The sequence below is a fragment of the Passer domesticus genome, chromosome 6, assembly GCF_036417665.1.
Source record: "Passer domesticus isolate bPasDom1 chromosome 6, bPasDom1.hap1, whole genome shotgun sequence".
NCBI lineage: Eukaryota > Metazoa > Chordata > Aves > Passeriformes > Passeridae > Passer > Passer domesticus.
In genome coordinates, this window is record NC_087479.1 from 72731881 (window position 1) to 72750339 (window position 18459).

Here is an 18459-nt window from a genome sequence, read left to right on the forward strand (position 1 = left end):
GGCCCCAAAGAACAATATCAGCTCCTACAACGAATGGTCTTGTGGTGGCAACACGACCTGCAGGCCCCTCAAATGTGCCTGAGTGGGAGCTTCGAGAGCTCTCACAGTGACCACCAATAGCTGCCAGCTGATCCAGCGCAGGCACCGTGGCCCAGTCCTGTGGCCATTCCGGTGCCAGATGCCGTCTGCTCCGGGATCTGTCAGGCCACTGAGGGTGATGGCTGCCCGAGGGGCTGCAGCACACAGGTGAGCTGAGGCCGCCCGCGGCTGATGAGCCTGGTCCAGGCCATGGCAGCTGTGCTGTTCTGGGACTCTGGTAGGAGGAAAGCTTGTGCTGTGGTCAGTCCTTTGGGTAAAAAGCATGGAGGGTCTGGACACAAAGCTAACGCTGTAATTTCCTGTGAACAGGTGACAGAGAGCACAGCTGGAATGACATAAAAACCTTCTGCATGGGATCTGCTCACTCCCACGATGAGGAGCTGACGTGGTTGTGGTTCAGGCCCCAGCTGTCCTGTGGGCACTGTGTGAGCAATGGCATTGGTCAGCACCACTGGCTGGGCTGGGGACAGCTCCAGTCTGGTACCTGGGGACATTGTGGTCGGCAGTCCTGCACAGACGTGCTGCAGCTCTGACCGTGGTGGCCTGTGGTGCTCTCTGCCCCTGGTGCAGGGTTCCTGTGTCATGGCAGCCACTGCCCCGTGCTGGGCTGCACGTTTCCCGGCAGATGGCACGGACAGCCCTGTGCTGGGTGACAGCTGTTAGCACGTGACAGAAACCTCTGCATCCACTGTTTCTGGGCAGTGGCCTTCTGCGGGCCCCAGGACATCCCCTTTGAAATGACCTCTCTGGCCACACGAATGGCACGTGTCCCTTGGAGTCTGCTGGTTTTCAATTGCACCTCTGAATGCTCTTAGAGCCTCTGCTAGGGCTTGTGTTTGCATTGCTGCTGCTTTTTCCTGCTGCTTTGGGGTGTTTTCCTGAGCTGCTGTGATGGCACTGGCCAGCACCTCTGCCTGCATGGCTGCTGCAGGCTCAGGGGTGCCCAGGCGGTTCAAGCATCCACGAGCTGGGTCAGGGTGGGCTCAGGACCCTGTGGCAATGCACCTAATACTTTTTTGCAGCTCGGGTTTGCATTAGAAATTGCGAGCCATTTTAATAACTCTTGTCTGGCTCCGTCTATTGGAATCTGCTTTTCCAATGCTATTTTCAAACGGTCCAAAAACTTAATATAAGGCTCATCTATTCTGTGTTTTATTTCTGTGAAATCTAGTTCTGGTTTGTTGCCATCAGGAACCTGTAACAAAGCTGTTTTTGCTGCTTCTTTGATATCCTGTAATACTTGTTTATTGAGAGTTCGGGCTTGTGTTTGAGGATCTGTATGAGCTCCTCCACCTGAGCTGATCTATAGTCAAATTTGCAGTGGCTGGAGTTCCTGCATAACCTCCTAAAAGGTCATTTAACAAACGTTTCCATGCCAGTTCCCACAGAGAAAATTCTCTTGGGGACAGCAGGGATGTGCAAAGGTGCTTTAAATTGTGTGGAGTAAATACATTTGCTGTAAAGGTGGCTTGTAAAAGACTTCTGAAATATGCAGAATCGCTACCATACAAACGAGAGGCTCTGCAAATCTCTTTTAACTCAGCAAAACTGATCTGCTGCCAGCTCCCTCTCGGTGCAGGACCTGCTGTGCACCTCACAGGAAAAACTTTTAACTTTGATGCAATTCCCCACTCTCCTTCCTGAACTGCATCCTTTCTTATCCTCTGCCAGGTATCTGTGACTCCTTGTGTGTTAAACTCTTCCTTAGATTATTTGGAATTACATTGTGGAGCATAGGAATAATTTGTTTTTTGTTCCGGCAAGGTGTCGGATATGGGCGCCGCCATCTTGGACAGGGTGACTTCCGGGCATCACATCCGGTTCCCACGCTCGGCAGGGAGGGGGCGTGCCCTCCCGGGCTGTGGGCGGGTACACCACCCAGGCTCCGCCCACAAAAGGGGCGTGTCCCTGCTCTGATGGGCAGGAGCTCAGGGAGGAGCCACCCAGGGACTGCTGGGAGCCCGAGGAGGAGGGCGAGCCACGCCCACGAAGGGCGGGGCTGGGCCGGGGCCATCATGGCGTCTGCCATGAGCTCCTCTGTTCTCAGAGTGGGCACAATCGGCTCGGCTTTTTTCCATTGTACTGCCAAAATTCACCGATTTTGAGCACCAAAGGGAGCTTTTCAGAGGGAATACAGAGGACTTAGGTATGGCAGGGATTGTGAAAGATGTGGTTTGCAGAGGAGCCTGGCCAGGGCTGGTCTGCTCCCCTCTCTCCCAGGATGGGGGTGGGGAAGGGGGGGGGCGGCTGGCCTGGCCACCTCCCAGTCGCTCCTCCGGGGTTTCTGGTTCTCGACTGGGATAAAGGAAGGCTTCTGGGTCCCCTCAGAACTCCTCTTTCTCCTCTCCTCCCGGTCCTGCTGTTGCTGCCTGCATTCTGCCCTGTCCCTGATCTTTGCTTGCTTGTGTGCATTCTTTGCTTGCTTTGCACTTTCCATTGTTACAAATTTTAACACCGTCCTGAATATTGGATGCAGCTTTAAGTTGGACTTCTTATTCTTTTCCATGTTATGTAATTTCAGTCCAACCGAATCCCGGAATTCTGGATCGAGTTTCTGAGATATGTCTGAGTTTGGGAACTCTGTTAAGACCCATTTTACAAGCTTTTTAAGCTGTTTCTTGTCAAACTGAATATCTTGAATTTCTAACTTATAAATGAAATATGAAAAAAAATCCTGCTCAGCTAAAGACAACCGATTTCCCATGGTGGCACTCACCAGAGTTTTCCAGTTGTCCTTCTTGGTATGAAATTCCTTCCAGGTCCTGGGTCACAACAGTGACAAATCAGCTGAGCTGAGCGACAGAGTCCTCTGAGGCTGCGGTGCTGCTCCAGTCCCGTCTCCGATTACAGCCTCCTCTTCACCAGTATGAGGCTTTGATTCGAGATTCCCTCTCAATCTCAAATCCCTTCTTCTGGGTTTTCTATTTTAAAGCGACAAAAAACTCAGGTGCAGGCCTGCTCCCCCAAAACACGCAAATATCAAGTAAAAATGTCCTATTTTGATGGAGGTAATCAAAAAATCCCTAGACCATCTTCCTCAATAGGAGAAATACTGTCCGGGCGCCACGTGCTGGGTTCTTTTTTCTCAGGCCGGGTGTTATAAACCTTCAAAAGGGAACCCAGCACACCCAAGGATAGCTCAGCTATTACCTTTGGAGGCAAATAATGAGCAGGATGGCTTCTGCTGCAGTGTTAGAAACAAAAAGGTTTAATAAAAGGCAAAATAACAAACAGAAAAATCCGATGCAGGTACAGCAATCTGCCACTGGTAGAAACACCTTCACAAAAGCCCTTTGGTTCTTTTGTCCTCCCCTTTTCTACCTGATGGGTCAGGCGGGACTTTTTGGCTTCTATCCAGTTAGGTGACCCAGAGTTTTTACTGAAGCCTCTGGGGTCCTTTGAGGTGGCTTGTCACCTGATCGTTGGGAGAAACTTCTGGGCTTCATTCCTTTTTTGGGGGATAAAGGTTAGCTTTGCCACTCTGTAATTAGGGGGCACTCTCCTACATTCCTACATCCAAGGATGTTTCACAGGGCCTGAAAAGAGTCTGGAGTGTGACCAGGAGCCAGCCCAGAGCTCCCCAGGCTGCTGTGCAGCTTTGGCTTTATCCATTCACATCCGACTCCCACAAACTTACCCGACCCCATTGCAGTGCCCAGTTCCCTGAGGCAGAAGGGGACTCCAGCACACCATGGAAATGGGTCTGATCTCTGCTCCCTTCTAGATGAGGTGTCTGGGAAGGCTTCTCCATTAGCTTGGCTGCATAAAGTGTTGGTCCTATCTGAGCCACCGTCAGGTATGTTCTCAGTGTGCCACCAAGGAATAATTGTTGTGAACCTGGCAGGAATCAGGTGACAGAAGCTTCTGTGGCTCTTGTGTTCCAGGTGTGTCTGCAGGGAGGACTTGTCCAGCTGCTTTGCTGAATCCTACACAAAAGCCCAGCTCCCATGGCAGGGGTGAGTAGTGTGTCCCTGCTGACCCCACAGGCTGAGCCCTGCTTTTGTGGGATCCGTTCCTGGGAAATGGAACTCTGTTGCTCTAAGGTCCTCCGAGGGGAAAGAACAAAGCTACAGGACACCAGAAACCCCATGATCCATCCGAAAACATGAGGCAAATGCTGAAAGAATTGCTGCAGGGAGGAGGACAAGGTGGGTGCATTTCCCTCATGCTTCCCCTGGGACTCAGCAGCCTGGGGCTTTGGCTGCACATCTGGACACGCCATGCCCGGCACAGCGGGAAGGGATCCATGGCAGCCTCGCTGCCCCGCTGCTGCTTTCACGCCCTGCAGGGCTGTTTTCCAGCCTGGCCTGGCTGCAGCTTCTGCCCAGCCTCTGCAGGAAGGCATTTGGCATCAGCTGCCAGGGAGCCCAAACTGCACCACGAGCCTGAGATCCCCTGAAATTTCATAGTCTCCAGGATGATCACTAAGGGCGGGTGTTATCATGAAAGTGGACCCTGGCCTACCCAGAAAATTGTGTGGATTCCTGATCCTTAACCATGACTTTCACAAGTACTGGCTGCTGAAGGCGCCACCTCCCCAATGGGGAACAGCCCCACCTGATCCAGCCGTCCCTCTTCCTTTCTCCAGAAGTGGATGGAGAGGCTGGGCAGAAGGCGGCGTTTACCGGAGGAAGCAGTGGTTCTGTGCCAGACTCTGCTGTAGGACTGGAGGCGATGCCAGGCACAGTCACAGGAGGTAATTGCTGTGCCTCTGGGCCTGAGCCCTGCTGAGGCTTGAGCTGCTCTCTCTGCTGCCTGGAAGTGAGGGCACAACCCAGGGGAATTATCCCGAGCAGGCTCAGGGCACTCGGGTCCTGAGCAGTCCTGCTGGGGTCCCTCCATGGGAGACATGTCCTGAAACCTGGCAGTGACTGCACGGGGTGCCCATGGTGGGGAAAGGACAGAGGGGCAGAGCAAGGCTCCAGCGTGTCCTGAGAGGGCCTGGCTGGGTCCCCTTGGGCTGTGGGAGCTGTTCCGTGGGCAGATGGAGGAAGGGTGGTTGGGAGGACAGGCAGGAGGGAGTTTGCGAGGGATACTTGCAGCACTGCCTGCTGCAGTTCTCCCCAGGGATTCAAGGAGCATTTTCCTTGTGCGACTGAGAGAACCCCCACGGGCCCTGGGCTGCTCCAGGCACCTCTCCAGGGATGTTGTACAGGGCCTGCAAAGAGGATGGGGATTGACCATGAGCCTGCCCAGAGCTCCCCAGGCCCCTGAGCAGTTTTGGCCTTGTCCATTCACATCTGGCTCCCATGGCCTTACCTGACCTATATGCAGTGCCCAGTTCCCTGAGGCAGAAGGGGATCCCAGCACATCATGGAAATGGTTCTGATCTTTGCAAACTTCTAGGTTGGGATCAAGACATGGATTATCTGGGAAAGCTGCTGGATTATGGCTTGAGACTCATAGGAAATCCTGGAGGCAAGTGCTCAATGTACCTTTCCTGAGAGAATACGCAGTGACCAGGTGGCAAGAGCTCATACATTTGCCCTTTCACTTAAGATCATCTGAAGGTTGATGGAATATGGAAAATTTGATCTGCTCCCTTCTGGAGCCCTGAGGGCTCCCACAGGATCACTGTTAGTGGGAGGAAGGAGCATTTAGCTGTCCATCTTCCTCCTGTGCAATGCCAGTGTGTCCTTCCATGTGCTCTGTGCAGCCACAGAGAAGAGCAGAGAGGGAAGGGGCCGGGCCCAGGGCTGTGCCCCGGGGCTGAGATTTGTGGGCAGCCTGAGGATCTCCTGCAGTGCCACAGGAGCTCTTCTGTCCTGCCTTTCTTTGCAGCTGAACCTGCTGGTGAAGGTGGTGCAGCTTCCCAAGCCACGTCCAGGACTGAGGCTCTGGGAGATGCTGAGGGTAGGTCAAGTTCTTTCCCCTGGGAGAGCTGCCAGCTCAGAGCCCAAAGCTGGGCCAGGGGGGCATCGCTGCAGGTGCCAGCACAGAACCATGCAGGTGTGTGCCCTCGCCCTGCGCGATCCCCTCACCACTCCTGCGGCTCAGGCATGGCAGCTCTTTGGAAACAGGAGAGCCCTGATCCTGCCATGAAAGCCAAGACATTTTCTGAAACCTATCCCCATGTTTAACACGCATGAATCCTGAAGATGCCAGCACCCAAATCAGGAAGTCTTCCATCTAATCCAACTGTCCTTTTTCCTGTCTGAAGTGATGGGCCAAACATCTGTGCAGAAGGAGGCACATCCTGGAGGAAGCATTTCCCCATGGGTAGCCCCTGCTGCAGGAAGGAAGGCGATGCCAGACATGGGCACAGGCACAGCAGGTAATTGCTGTGCCGGGCTCAGCCCTGGCCGGGGCTGTGTGGCAGCAGCTCTTCCCCCAGGGCCTGCCCTTGCCCGGCCCGGCAGCAGCCAAAGCTGGAGGCGCCTCGGCTTCCAGGCCTCTGGAGCTGGTTCAGAGCCCCGGGGAAACGGGACTGGTGCAGCAACGTCCCTGGCGCTGCAGCTGCTGCGGAGCTGGCCCTGAGTGCCCAGAGGCCCAAGGCATAGGAGCAGCCCCGAGCGGGAGCCCTGCCGCCAGCCCAGGGCCAGAGCCAGCCCTGGCTCCCGACTGGGCAGGGGCTGCGCTGGGTCCTGACAGGGCCTGAGCCTGTCCCCTGGGGCTGGGGGAGCTGTCACGGGGCAGGGAGGGCCAGGGCTGGCAGTGGCTGCTCAGGGATGGCTTTGGCCCGTGTCCCTGGCAGCAGCCACTGCCCAAGCAGCTGCGCTGCCCCCGGGCTCTCCTCCCGGCCTGCTGGGCTTTGTTGGCTGGCACAGCCTGTGCCAAGGGCCGGCAAGGTGCCTGCAGGCCCCAGCTCTGGGGGAAACAGAGAACGTCCTGCCCGTATCCAGCGTGCTGCCAGCTCAGCAGTGCAGCACAGCACGGGCTCACACTCCCCATTGCTCCCACAGATGCAGCCAGCACCACAACACGTCTTCCCCATGCCCAGGAAGGCCTCGGAAGTGTCTTCTATATGGGAACAGGCTGCTGGGCAGGGTTAATGGCAGCCCTGCTTCTGTTGGACCTTATTCTCATATTGTTCTGTGTCAGAATCTGGTGTAACTGGAAGAAGAAATGGTGAGTGGCCATCTTTCCCTGAAAGAGTTTATTTTGAAAGTCTAATGTAGACAGTAAGCATTCCCACTGAGGCTGCATTGGTGCTGTGGCCAGTCCATGGTTGTCCAAATAACTCTGCTGAGGGTTCTTCTGCTGCCCAGTGCTTCCATTGGCCTCTCAATTGCTGGGCCTTGTCCTGGGGGCCCTGCTGGGGCTGCAGCCAGGGCTGGCTCCCACTGAGGCTGCCTGGCCAAGAGCAGCCCCAGGGGCACGGGGCAGAGGCAGAGGGAGGTGGGGAGGAGAAAGAGCAGGGCCGAGATTGCCCGTGAAAGGCAGAGGTGCTCTGGGGCCCGCTCCTGGCCAGGGACCCTGCCCAGAGCCGTGCCCTGCTGGCCAGGGCCTTGAGGGGCAGCTGTCCAGCTGGGCCCAGCTGTGCCAGCAGCTCCAGCCGTGCTGGGGAGCCTTGCCAGCTCTGGGCCCTGCTGTGCACGAGGCTCCCTGTGTGCCACTGGCAGCTGGGGCCTCAGCCACCTCCTCTCTGCACAGCAGCACCTCGGGACAGGAGTTGAAAGACGGTGGCTGCACCTCACACCAGACAGCGTGAGCAGCTCCTCCAGCAGCAGGAACGGCCCGGACAGCCCTCTCAAGTGTTCTGTGAAGAGGACCCCAGAACAACCGTCGACAAGGAAACCTCTTATTGCCCCGTAGATCCCACTGCCACCTGCTCTCCCCATGGGCCTCCCCAAGCTTCCTTTATTCCTTTTTTTCTCTCCGTCTGTCCCATCCCAGCCAACCTGAGTTCCGCTAGGGACCCCAGGACCAGCCCAGCACCTTCCCGCACCTCCTGAGACCAACACATCCCTTCCTCTGCCCCTGAGCCCCCTGGCCTTGCCCTCTAGGCAACACTGAAGGTTGTGGAGGATTTTGTGAACAGCTGGCTAGCTAACAAAGGTCACACTGACATAATACCGTTAATTAAGCAAGAAGGAGACGAGGATAGGAGTCAGCAGTCAGTGTCCAAACCTGGCAAGGGCACTGTGCCCTTGGTGCAACATCAGGATGGGGGAGAGGATCGTTAGTTAGAAACATGAAGAAAATATGTAAACAGCTGCAGCATAGTAGCCTCAAGAATGATAAGGTAGGCGTAGTTAGCTGATAAGTAACTAACCAATAATGAGCTCGCTTTTTGCAATATGTATTAGCCTCATTAACACCAATATAAATGTATGTGCCTATCAATAAAGTTTTGAGATTTGCTGATCACTCATATTGAGTGCTGCATTTCTTCTGCCGATTACCACAAATGGTGACCCCGGACGTGATATCGGTAATGGCAACCACGGTGGATCGGTGAACGAGTTCGGGTCCTACAGCAGCAAGGACGGCGAATAAGCACTGCTGAAAAAGCGAAAAGTGCCGCGCCCTGGGTGACCTTATAGAAGAGCCCGGCCGATACGTGCTGCCGAAACCTTGAAGGGCTGCAACAGCGCTGACCTTCTCAAAAATGGAAATGGAAAGGCAAGCAGCATATGATTTATTTACTTGCTTTTTAAAAAAGCGTCAGGTTAAGGGCATAGATTTGCAGAAAGAGCTCCCACAGTTGTTAGCCTATGGGTATGCACAAGGAGTTTTTCAAAATCCTCATACAGTGCATGAATTAACAGAGTGGCGTAAGCTCGGGGACAAGTTGTGGGAGGCAGCTATAGATGAGGATAAAACTGCAAGGAAGTTAGGAAAGCTATGGCGAGTCGTGCACAATGAGTTATTACAACATCAGGTAGAAAAGAAAGCTGCGCAGCAAGCTAGCGTAGCATATGATAAGAATAAGAGTCATGGGGACTGCTACGACTGTCCGTTACCCCCTACCACATCTACAGTCGTTTTGCCACCAACATCGGCTCCTCCTTCAAGCAGCAGCTCACCCCCCGCGGATGCTGTAACAGCACCGTCCGCACCACCTGTGCCATGGCCAGACCCTCCGTTTCCTCCTCCTTGTAATGAGCCGATCCCTGGGGCAAAAAGTGACCTAGCGGGGGCCGTCGCAAGGGAGCGAAGGGAGGCATGGGCGGCGGTAGCAAAAGAGATCATGGATTCGGGGGATAGTGGAGCTATAGCTGCAGCGGTGGAGGTTGCTTGTCCGGTGGTATTTTCGCCTGTGCAGGGGAACAGATATGAAGCCACAATTACAGCGCTGGACTGGAAGCTGCTGTCACAATTACGGTCCACAGTTAGTCAGTTTGGGGTGACCGGTGAGCCCACAAAACAGATACTTGATTACATCTGGGGGACTCAGGTATTACTGCCGGCTGATTGCAGAGGAGTAGCGAAGCTTATCTTCACTCAGCATCAGCAGCTCTTGTTTAATGCACACTGGCAGGCACTTTGCCAGGAATGTGTAGCGACACAACGGCAGCAAGGCGACCCGTTACACGGAATAACCCTGGATGAGCTAATGGGTTCAGGACCTTTTCTTCGTACAGAGCAGCAGGCATTAATTGGTCCTGAAAAATGTCGGGAGGCTATGCGCTTAGTACGAATGGCCATAGACAGGATAAAAGAGCCAGGCGGGGTCCCCTCTTATATGGGAATAAAGCAAGGAAGAGATGAATCATTTGGATCTTTTATAGATAAGGCAGCCGCTGCTATCGAACGGGCAGGAGTCCCTGACTTTATGACAGGTGCTTTACTGAAACAATGTGCACTCCAGAATAGTAACCAGGCTACAAGGAACGTATTAAATACCTTAGGAGCTAATTGGTCTATAGAGGAAGCGTTAGAACGATTGGCAAATATGCCCATAGGGAATCAGGTGATGTTAGTAGAAGCTATTAAGGAGTTAGGTGTAGGATTGCAAAAACAAGCGGCAGCTTCGCAGAGTCAGGTATTAGCTGCTCTTGCACCCCTACAAGCGGCGGCTATAAATAAGCCACGGGCTCCATCTACTGGCCGATTTAAATGTTACCGGTGCGGAGGCATGGGACATACGCGACGAGACTGTCAGACAGCTGGCGTCTGGTGCCAGAGTTGTCGCTCGGATACCCACAGCACCGGAGCTTGCCGATACCGCTCGGGAAACATAAAGACGAGCGCGTTCAACAGCCGCCGCGCCCAGACACAAGTAGCCGCTGCCAACACCTCGGCCCAGCTGCACTCCAGCCAGCCACTGCCAGGAGCCTCGGGCTGGACGTGGCAGCCTCAGTAGCGATAACACTGATGACCACCCAACCGGAAAAGGTGCCGACTGGAATAAAGGGACCAAGCATCATTAATGGACAACCTATGGGAGCTTTGCTTCTGGGACGATCGTCGGCCACCATGATGGGATTATTTGTTTTACCTGGAGTAATAGATGCTGATTATACGGGAGAAATCTACGTCATGGTACATACTCCTTTTCCACCGATACAAATCGAGAAAGGGCAGAGGATAGCCCAATTGGTTCCATTGGAGCAGATTGCTAAAACATTGCCCCCTTGTCAATTACAGTCGAGGGGAGAACGAGGCTTTGGTTCCACTGGAGGACTTACTTTATTAACAATGAATTTGAATGATCGGCCTAAGCGCACTGTAACAATAGAGCATCTGGGGGGGAGACAAACCTTGGAAGGTTTATTAGATACTGGTGCGGACTCCAGCATTATTAGTCCAGATTACTGGCCTCACAACTGGCCATTACAGCCAACCACAATGACAGTTACCGGGGTTGGGGGCCTGACACTTGCTAGAAAGTCACCCATGTTGTCTGTAACTATTGATGGAAAAACTTTACGGAATGTTTTTTCAATTGTACCCTTACCCCCTACAGTGCAGTGCCTCATTGGTCGGGACATTCTGGCTCAACTGGGAATAGTGTTGACAAATGAGCACCCTTTGGGCTAGTGGCCATTGCGTGGACTTTCCCGATCCCGCTGACCTGGACCACGGATGTCCCAGTATGGGTTAAGCAATGGCCACTAAAAAGGGAAAGTCTGGAGCAAGCACATATGCTAGTACAAGAACAATATAAGCAAGGTCATTTGAAGTTGTCGACCAGCCCATGGAATACACCTATTTTTGTCATTAAAAAGAAATCAGGAAAGTATCGCTTGCTACATGATTTACGGGCTGTAAATGAACAAATGGAACCTATGGGAGCCTTACAACCAGGCTTACCTAACCCAGCAATGTTGCCAAAGGACTGGCCATTGTTAATTGTAGATCTTAAGGACTGCTTCTTTACTATTGCTCTTCACCCTAGAGATACCCGAAGGTTTGCTTTTACTTTACCGGCATTAAATAGGGAAGAGCCAGATAAGAGGTTTGAATGGGTTAATCTTCCACAGGGTATGAGAAACAGCGCTACCTTATGTCAATTGTATGTTGACAATGCTTTACAACCCTTACGGCAAGCCTGGTCCGAAACCATCATTTATCATTATATGGACGATATTCTATTTGCTCAGCAGCAACCTTTTACAGGTCAACAAATTCAAAAAATACATGATGCTCTGAAACTACATGGGTTGGTTGTAGCTCCTGAAAAAATTCAACTATCTGCACCCTGGAAGTATCTAGGATGGACACTTACTGGTCAGGTTGTTACCCCCCAGAAACTGCAATTAAACGTTGAAATACGTACATTGAATGATGCCCAAAGGTTACTGGGTGATTTACAATGGCTGCGTCCTATTGTGGGCATCCCGAATGAGCTATTAGATAAACTTCGACCCTTACTAAAAGGAACTGATCCGGCACAGCCTGTTCATATAACCTCTGAGCAGGTTAGGACATTACAACAGATACTGGACTGTGTGACACAAGGCAGTGTCCGGAGACGAGACCTTTACCTCCATATACAGCTGACAGTTTGGTGTGGAACTAAATACTTACTAGGTGCACTTACTCAGCAAAACAGAAAAACGGGGGAGGCGTGGGCTTTGGAATGGATATCTCCTCCACTTCAACAGCATAAAACCCTTCTTCAAAAAATTGAAATTTTGGCTGAGTTGCTCAAAAAGGGTTGTGAACGGACACTACAGATCATGGGAAAGGAGCCTGATCAGATACGGGTACCAATGAAGAAAGATACATTGACCTGGTACCTGTTAAACAGTGTGGAATTACAAGAGGCACTGTTGGGAGCTGGAAGTGTGATTGCCACTGATGATATCCCCAATATACCGTTGAATTGGATAGGGCAACGGGGTTGGATTCAATGCCCAAAAAGGTCACAGAAACCCCTGTCGGATGCTGTAACAGCCTACACGGATGCAGGAAGAAAATCCAGAATTGCTGCAGTGACCTGGCAGGAAAAGAGACAATGGCACCATCAGATTCTCCAGGCCTCCGAGTTGGATACTTTACAAACGATGGAGTTATTGGCTGTTGTTTGGGCCATGATGCATTTTTCTGGGCCCCTCAATATAGTGACAGATTCTTTATATGTCGCTGGAGTATGCGAGCGAATAGAAGATGACTCTATAAAAGAAGTTCAGAACAGGAGGTTACATGAGCTGTTTATACAGTTACAGAGGGCAATTAAACTGAGGAAGTATCCTTTTTCTGTCATTCATATCAGAAGTCATAAGTGGGATATTGGTCTGGAAGAGGGTAATGCATGAGCAGATAAGCTAGTCTCAATCACACATGTGACTCCAATTCCCAGGCAGACTTTGGCCAGAGAGGCACACTCCATGTTTCACCAAAATGCAAAAGGCCTCCATAGGGAATTTCAAATATCTCTAGAAGAGGCACGGGCAATAGTCAAAGCCTGTCCCACATGTAGTCATCATAACGGGGGCTGCGGGTTAGGTCTAGGAGTTAACCCCAGAGGGCTGAATACAAATGAGACCTGGCAAATGGATGTCACACGTGTTGCTGAGTTTGGAAGGATAAAGTATGTGCGTGTTACTATAGACACCTACAGTCATTTTATATGGGCCACAGCACAAACTGGTGAGAAAGCAGGGCACGTGGAGAGGCATCTCAGTAGCTGCTTTGCTGTAATGGGAGTGCCACGACATATTAAGACAGACAATGGGCCTGCCTACTGCAGCAAAAGAATAAAACAGTTCATGCAAATGTGGGGGATTGAACACGTGACAGGCATCCCTAATTCTCCGACAGGACAAGCGATTGTAGAGAGAGCTAATGGTACTTTGAAAAAATATCTAGGTAAATACAAAGATATTAGAGAGCCGCAAGAAAGGTTGCTAAAGTGTCTATTTGTCTTAAATCACCTGTGTGTTTTTGGGGAAAGCAAAGTTCCTGCTGTAATTCGTCATTATGTAACAGAGAAAGATAGTGTGAAGCAGGATGTATGGGTAAAATACAGAGATCCCAAGACAGGACAATGGCAAGGTCCTGCTAAGGTATTATACTGGGGCCGCGGGTATCTTTGTGTTTCTACCCCTACAGGATCCTTGTGGGTAGCTGCTAAATGGACCCCAGCAGCCGTGTTAGATGGAACCAGACCCCAGACAACTGAGCGAAGAGGACGGTCGGCGAGTGGAGGCGAAGCTGCTGATCACCATTTGACTGATAGTTCTCAAGCTGAAAGGACACTGTAGCTTTGCCATTGACCAAGCGATTGATTGGTGTCAATCTCTGGACAGTATACTAAGCCTGATTCCGGCGCTCCATACATTTTATTATAGAGGGCCTAAGAGATTAACTTGTATTAAGTGTCAAAATACTCAGTGTGCTGCATGGATATTGTTCTTTTGTGGGGGGTGTCAGCAAACTAAGTGGGTGCATCAGTCACAGTTACCTGAACTGTGGTGCAGAAGCTGTGCATTTTATTGGCAGCGGGACTCCTGGCAAGCAGAACTTCAGACCTTTACAGGATTACCTGGCCGCCAAGGGTTACAGTTGTATGAGTCCCCAGAACAGAAAATTCTCGCATGGTTTGGTGGGAAACCCAGCACTTTGCCAAACACACTTTAGGGCAATCTCAGTCGTGTATCTTACAGTCTAAGTGTGGTCGGGGCATTCCCCTCTCCCAGCTAGATGTAGTAGGTCCGATTCTGAGGGATCAAGATCCTAACCAAGCGTGGGACGATTGTTTAAGGGCTCTAAAAAGATTAAGTCTGGGCGGCTCAAGAAAGAAAAAGGGGAGAGGAAGGAAGAGACATTCTTAACGGTTTGTGGGCATCCTGTTAATTCCCTAAATGTCTGGATGGTTCAAAACAGCGTCCGGGAAGATCAGGGTGATGTGGCAGACTTATGTTGCTGTTTTACTCGTATTTGCCCTCTTAATAGACAGCCCAGACATTGCCAAAGGAGTGGGAACCCACCAAGCATGGGCCCCACCTCAGCCCAAGACTAATATTTGGATCACCATGGCAAATTTAACTAACCAGGAGGCTATTTGCTTGTCGTTATCTTCTCCCGGTAATCCATTTACAACCTGTTTGGTTGGGCTACCGGCAGATCCCTGGCCATGCCCATTGAAAATACCCACCTGCAAAACCAATGACGCCAGGGTCAGTGTAGATAACTGGGACCAATGGATTTCTCATTTTCCTATAGCACCGCAGGAACCCCAAGAGTTGGAACTGTTAGGCTCAGTGATGGCAGATGCATGCCTTAGGTTTAAGCATAAAAGTCAGCTGCCGGCCAAAAACTATTCTACTATTGTAACCTCCAGCATGGCCATTTACCGTAATGCAACAACCTGGTGCAATTATACCACAAAGAGGGTGTCGATCTCATCAAACGACCCTATTCAATTACCAGCAGGTTACTTTTTAATATGTGGGGATCGTGCGTGGCCCGGTGTCCCATCGATGCTGAGCGGGGGGCCATGTACAATTGGTCGCTTGTCTCTACTCACACCCAATACGTCAATGATCCTTAATATGAGCCGCTGCTATCACAGAATTAAAAGAATGGCCCATGCGTTTACTGCTGACTGCAAAGATGATGTAAAATTTTGGTCCCCAGGGGCCATAGTGGCAGCATCCTTTTTAGCTCCAGGGGTATCGGCAGCAGGTGCCCATGCCATTTTAAACAAGCTAGGATGCTGGCTGGCTAAACAAACTAATGCCACCTCTTTAGCACTTTCTAGCCTTTTGCTTGATGTTGATTCTATTCGCCATGCAACGCTTCAGAATAGAGCTGCAATTGATTTCCTTTTACTGGCACAGGGCCATGGATGTGAAGATTTTGAGGGCATGTGTTGCATGAACCTCTCTGATCATTCCCAGTCCATCCACTCCCAGCTCTCTGAGTTGCGAAGGTTAATTGGAAACTTACAGGTAGAATCGGACTCTGGCATTGATGAGTGGCTCAAATCATTAGGCTTGGGATCATGGTTGCGCTCTATTGTTAGAGTCATTATTATAGTAGGCATTATGGCTTTGTTAGTGTCATGGTTTGACCCTAGCACAATGCTAGGGCTTCCATGAAGGGTATATTTCTAAAAGGGTTGCTGTGAGATGTGACCCGGGAACAGAACAAAGTAGGCTCCCATTCGGGGATGGAGGGAAATAAAGCAACACTTTATTTATTACAAATCTAAAAAGGAACACATACCAAGCTAAAAAATAAAAACCTTCCAGATACTTTCCTCCTCCCCCTCCTTTTCTCCACACACTCACCACTCCTCAAATTATTAACCCTCAAATTCATCCAGGAGAGAGGAGTCCCCCCTTGCCTCATGGGCCTCCCCCAGATGCACAATTAAAACTTCCTGTGCTTCCGCATCATCCATGGCCCCGCACAGAGAACATTGGCCCTCGTGACTTCTCCCCCCCCCCCATGTCCAGTGCTCTCACCACTGGACACAGGCCAGGACTGCTTTTAGGGCTCCCTGCCTAAAGATGCTTCACTCACTTCCAGAAGCAGCAGTCTCTCAACTTTGGGACACCAGTCCCCCCCAAATTTCACCCCCTGGGGCCGAGGGGCCTTGTGAACAGTCTCAGCTTCGGGACACCAGTCCCCCCCAAATTTCACCCCCTGGGGCCGAGGGGTCTCATGAGCAGAGATCTTCCTCTCCGTGGAGACAGAGGGCATCTCACACCCTCCTCAGCTGTTTCTGTTCACACCGCTGCTTCACTCTTGAGTCCCTGGTGTTGCCTCCCCCTAAAATACAGTCTCTGGGTCACAGGGGAAAAACACGGGTTTGTCCATGGCTATACAAGAAAGAGTCCAGCCCAAGGCCACTCTATTATCTCTTCCACTCAGGACTCTTCTCTCCTCTTCCAGCTTTTTTCACGCTTGCCTATTTCATCTCTCATTTCTCTCTCTCACCTCATCCTGATTCAGGAGGATTCAGTATTTGTGAGGTTTCTATTAGTCTAAAAAGGGGTTAAAATTTTACTTTTGCCTGCTCAAGAACTCTCACAACTGCCAGGTACTTCTCTCGACGCATCCCCCGCTTCTGGCTGGCTGAACTGCCAGCACAATTTCTGTCCCTCTCTCCGGGGGGGCTGCCCAGACATCTTAAGTCTCTTCCACCCCTGCATGTTCTCCTCCACCTCTGCACCTTCTGGGGCTCCCGGCCTCCTCCCTGTCATGGCCTCCCCCTCCCCCACCCAGACGCAGCTGGGCAGGGGAGAGGTCGGACCTTACTCACCAACGCCGGATTCCCAAAGAGGAAGTTCTCTGGGAATCTCCTGCTTTTAACCCCTGTGTGTTCTCAGAGGCGTATCCAGACCCTTAGTGGCTATATCACATGCCAGTTTTGAATTTGGCCACTGATTGGCCCGACTTAGACTTTTCTAGAAACACATTTCCGGCCAAACCACGACAGTTAGTAGTGTTAGTTTTGCCTTGTTTTTGCATGTGCTTACAGAACATGGTTCAAAGAATGATATTTGCTGCATCTAATCAGACTATGCTTGTGCAACAGAAAAACAGGGGAAGTGTGGAGGATTTTGTGAACAGCTGGCTAGCTAACAAAGGTCACACTGACATAATACCGTTAATTAAGCAAGAAGGAGACGAGGATAGGAGTCAGCAGTCAGTGTCTAAACCTGGCAAGGGCACTGTGCCCTTGGTGCAACATCAGGATGGGGGAGAGGATCGTTAGTTAGAAACATGAAGAAAATATGTAAACAGCTGCAGCATAGTAGCCTCAAGAATGATAAGGTAGGCGTAGTTAGCTGATAAGTAACTAACCAATAATGAGCTCGCTTTTTGCAATATGTATTAGCCTCATTAACACCAATATAAATGTATGTGCCTATCAATAAAGTTTTGAGATTTGCTGATCACTCATATTGAGTGCTGCATTTCTTCCACCGATTACCACAAATGGTGACACCCCACCCCACCCTCCCCGCCCCTCCAACTCCCGCTTGCAGGGTAGGCAATGGCCCATTCCTGTGTTCAAATAAAGAGATGGATTTGTGTCCTAGTTTGAAAGCAAAACCAGTGTGAGGCTCTCTTGTTTAAACTGCGACCCTTTGGACGAGGACACGAGGCTTGACTCCATTTTCATCAGAAGGCTGATTTATTATGTTATATATTATACTAAAATACTACATTACAACTATACTAAAAGGACAGAGAGAAAGGGATCAGAAGGCTACCAAGACAAGAATAGAATAGGAATCAATAACAAAAACCTGTGACTGCTCACAGCCTTGGCACAGGTGGCTGTGATTGGTCACTGATTGAAAACAATCTACACGAACTAATGGAAGATGCACCCATGGCATTCCACAGCAGCAGATAGCCATTGTTTACATTTCTTTCCTGAGGCTCTCAGCTCCTCAGGACAGGAAAAGTCCCAGCAGAGGCTTTTTCCCTAAATTATCATGGCAACATCTCACCCTTTTAAATTATTAAATTAAATGGAAAAAGAAATGTTTGTAATTTCTTCTACTAGGGCTTTGTAGAAGAGAGAACAACACCTCTTGAGGTTCATCTGTTGCCAATCAAAATCTCAATCATTTGCTGATGTGGAATGGTCAGGGAAATTCTTCACCTGTAGAACATTCAGGGAAATTCTTCACTTATCAAACATCTAATTATATCATATCACTAAAACAATCCTAAAATATAAGAAAATGCAAAAACTCATGCAAGGAAAGTTCATTGTTTCAAGTCCAAGCAGCTGAATTTCAGGACAGAGTCCATGGACTGAAGATGTTCTTTTTTGACATCTCTGGAAGTCCCCTTTGGTCCTGAAACAGGCTTGCGGAATTCTGAAACAAAGAACTGCTAAAGAAAACAAGAATTAGCAAACAATTCATTGACAGTCATGAAACAATTCAGAGAAAATTTCTGGAATGCCCTGGCCACAGCCCTTCATTGAACCGCTTGGGCTGAGGCTAATTTTTGGCTTTTCAATGCTTTTGAGCTGCTAGCTCTTTCCACTTTTCTTTA

The 18459-nt window shown here is 50.6% G+C and overlaps 1 protein-coding gene and 2 long non-coding RNA genes across 3 annotated transcripts in view; 2 read left to right on the forward strand and 1 right to left on the reverse strand.

Annotated features, from left to right (window-relative positions):
- Positions 1-18459, reverse strand: part of LOC135304013 (zinc finger and SCAN domain-containing protein 2-like) — a 291747-nt gene that overhangs the window by 152112 nt on the left and 121176 nt on the right. Inside the window, exon 4 of the mRNA XM_064426324.1 lies at positions 9417-9426. Within this exon, the coding sequence (XP_064282394.1) occupies positions 9417-9426 (10 nt within the window). The remainder of the gene's footprint in view (positions 1-9416; positions 9427-18459) is intronic.
- On the forward strand, positions 2100-5532 carry LOC135302277 (uncharacterized). Its single transcript, XR_010363982.1, has 5 exons — positions 2100-2245; positions 3984-4055; positions 4143-4247; positions 4688-4795; positions 5446-5532. It is a non-coding gene; the product is annotated as an uncharacterized LOC135302277 (long non-coding RNA).
- On the forward strand, positions 5978-10184 carry LOC135304027 (uncharacterized). The gene is made up of 3 exons (XR_010365464.1): positions 5978-6373; positions 7002-7167; positions 7693-10184. It is a non-coding gene; the product is annotated as an uncharacterized LOC135304027 (long non-coding RNA).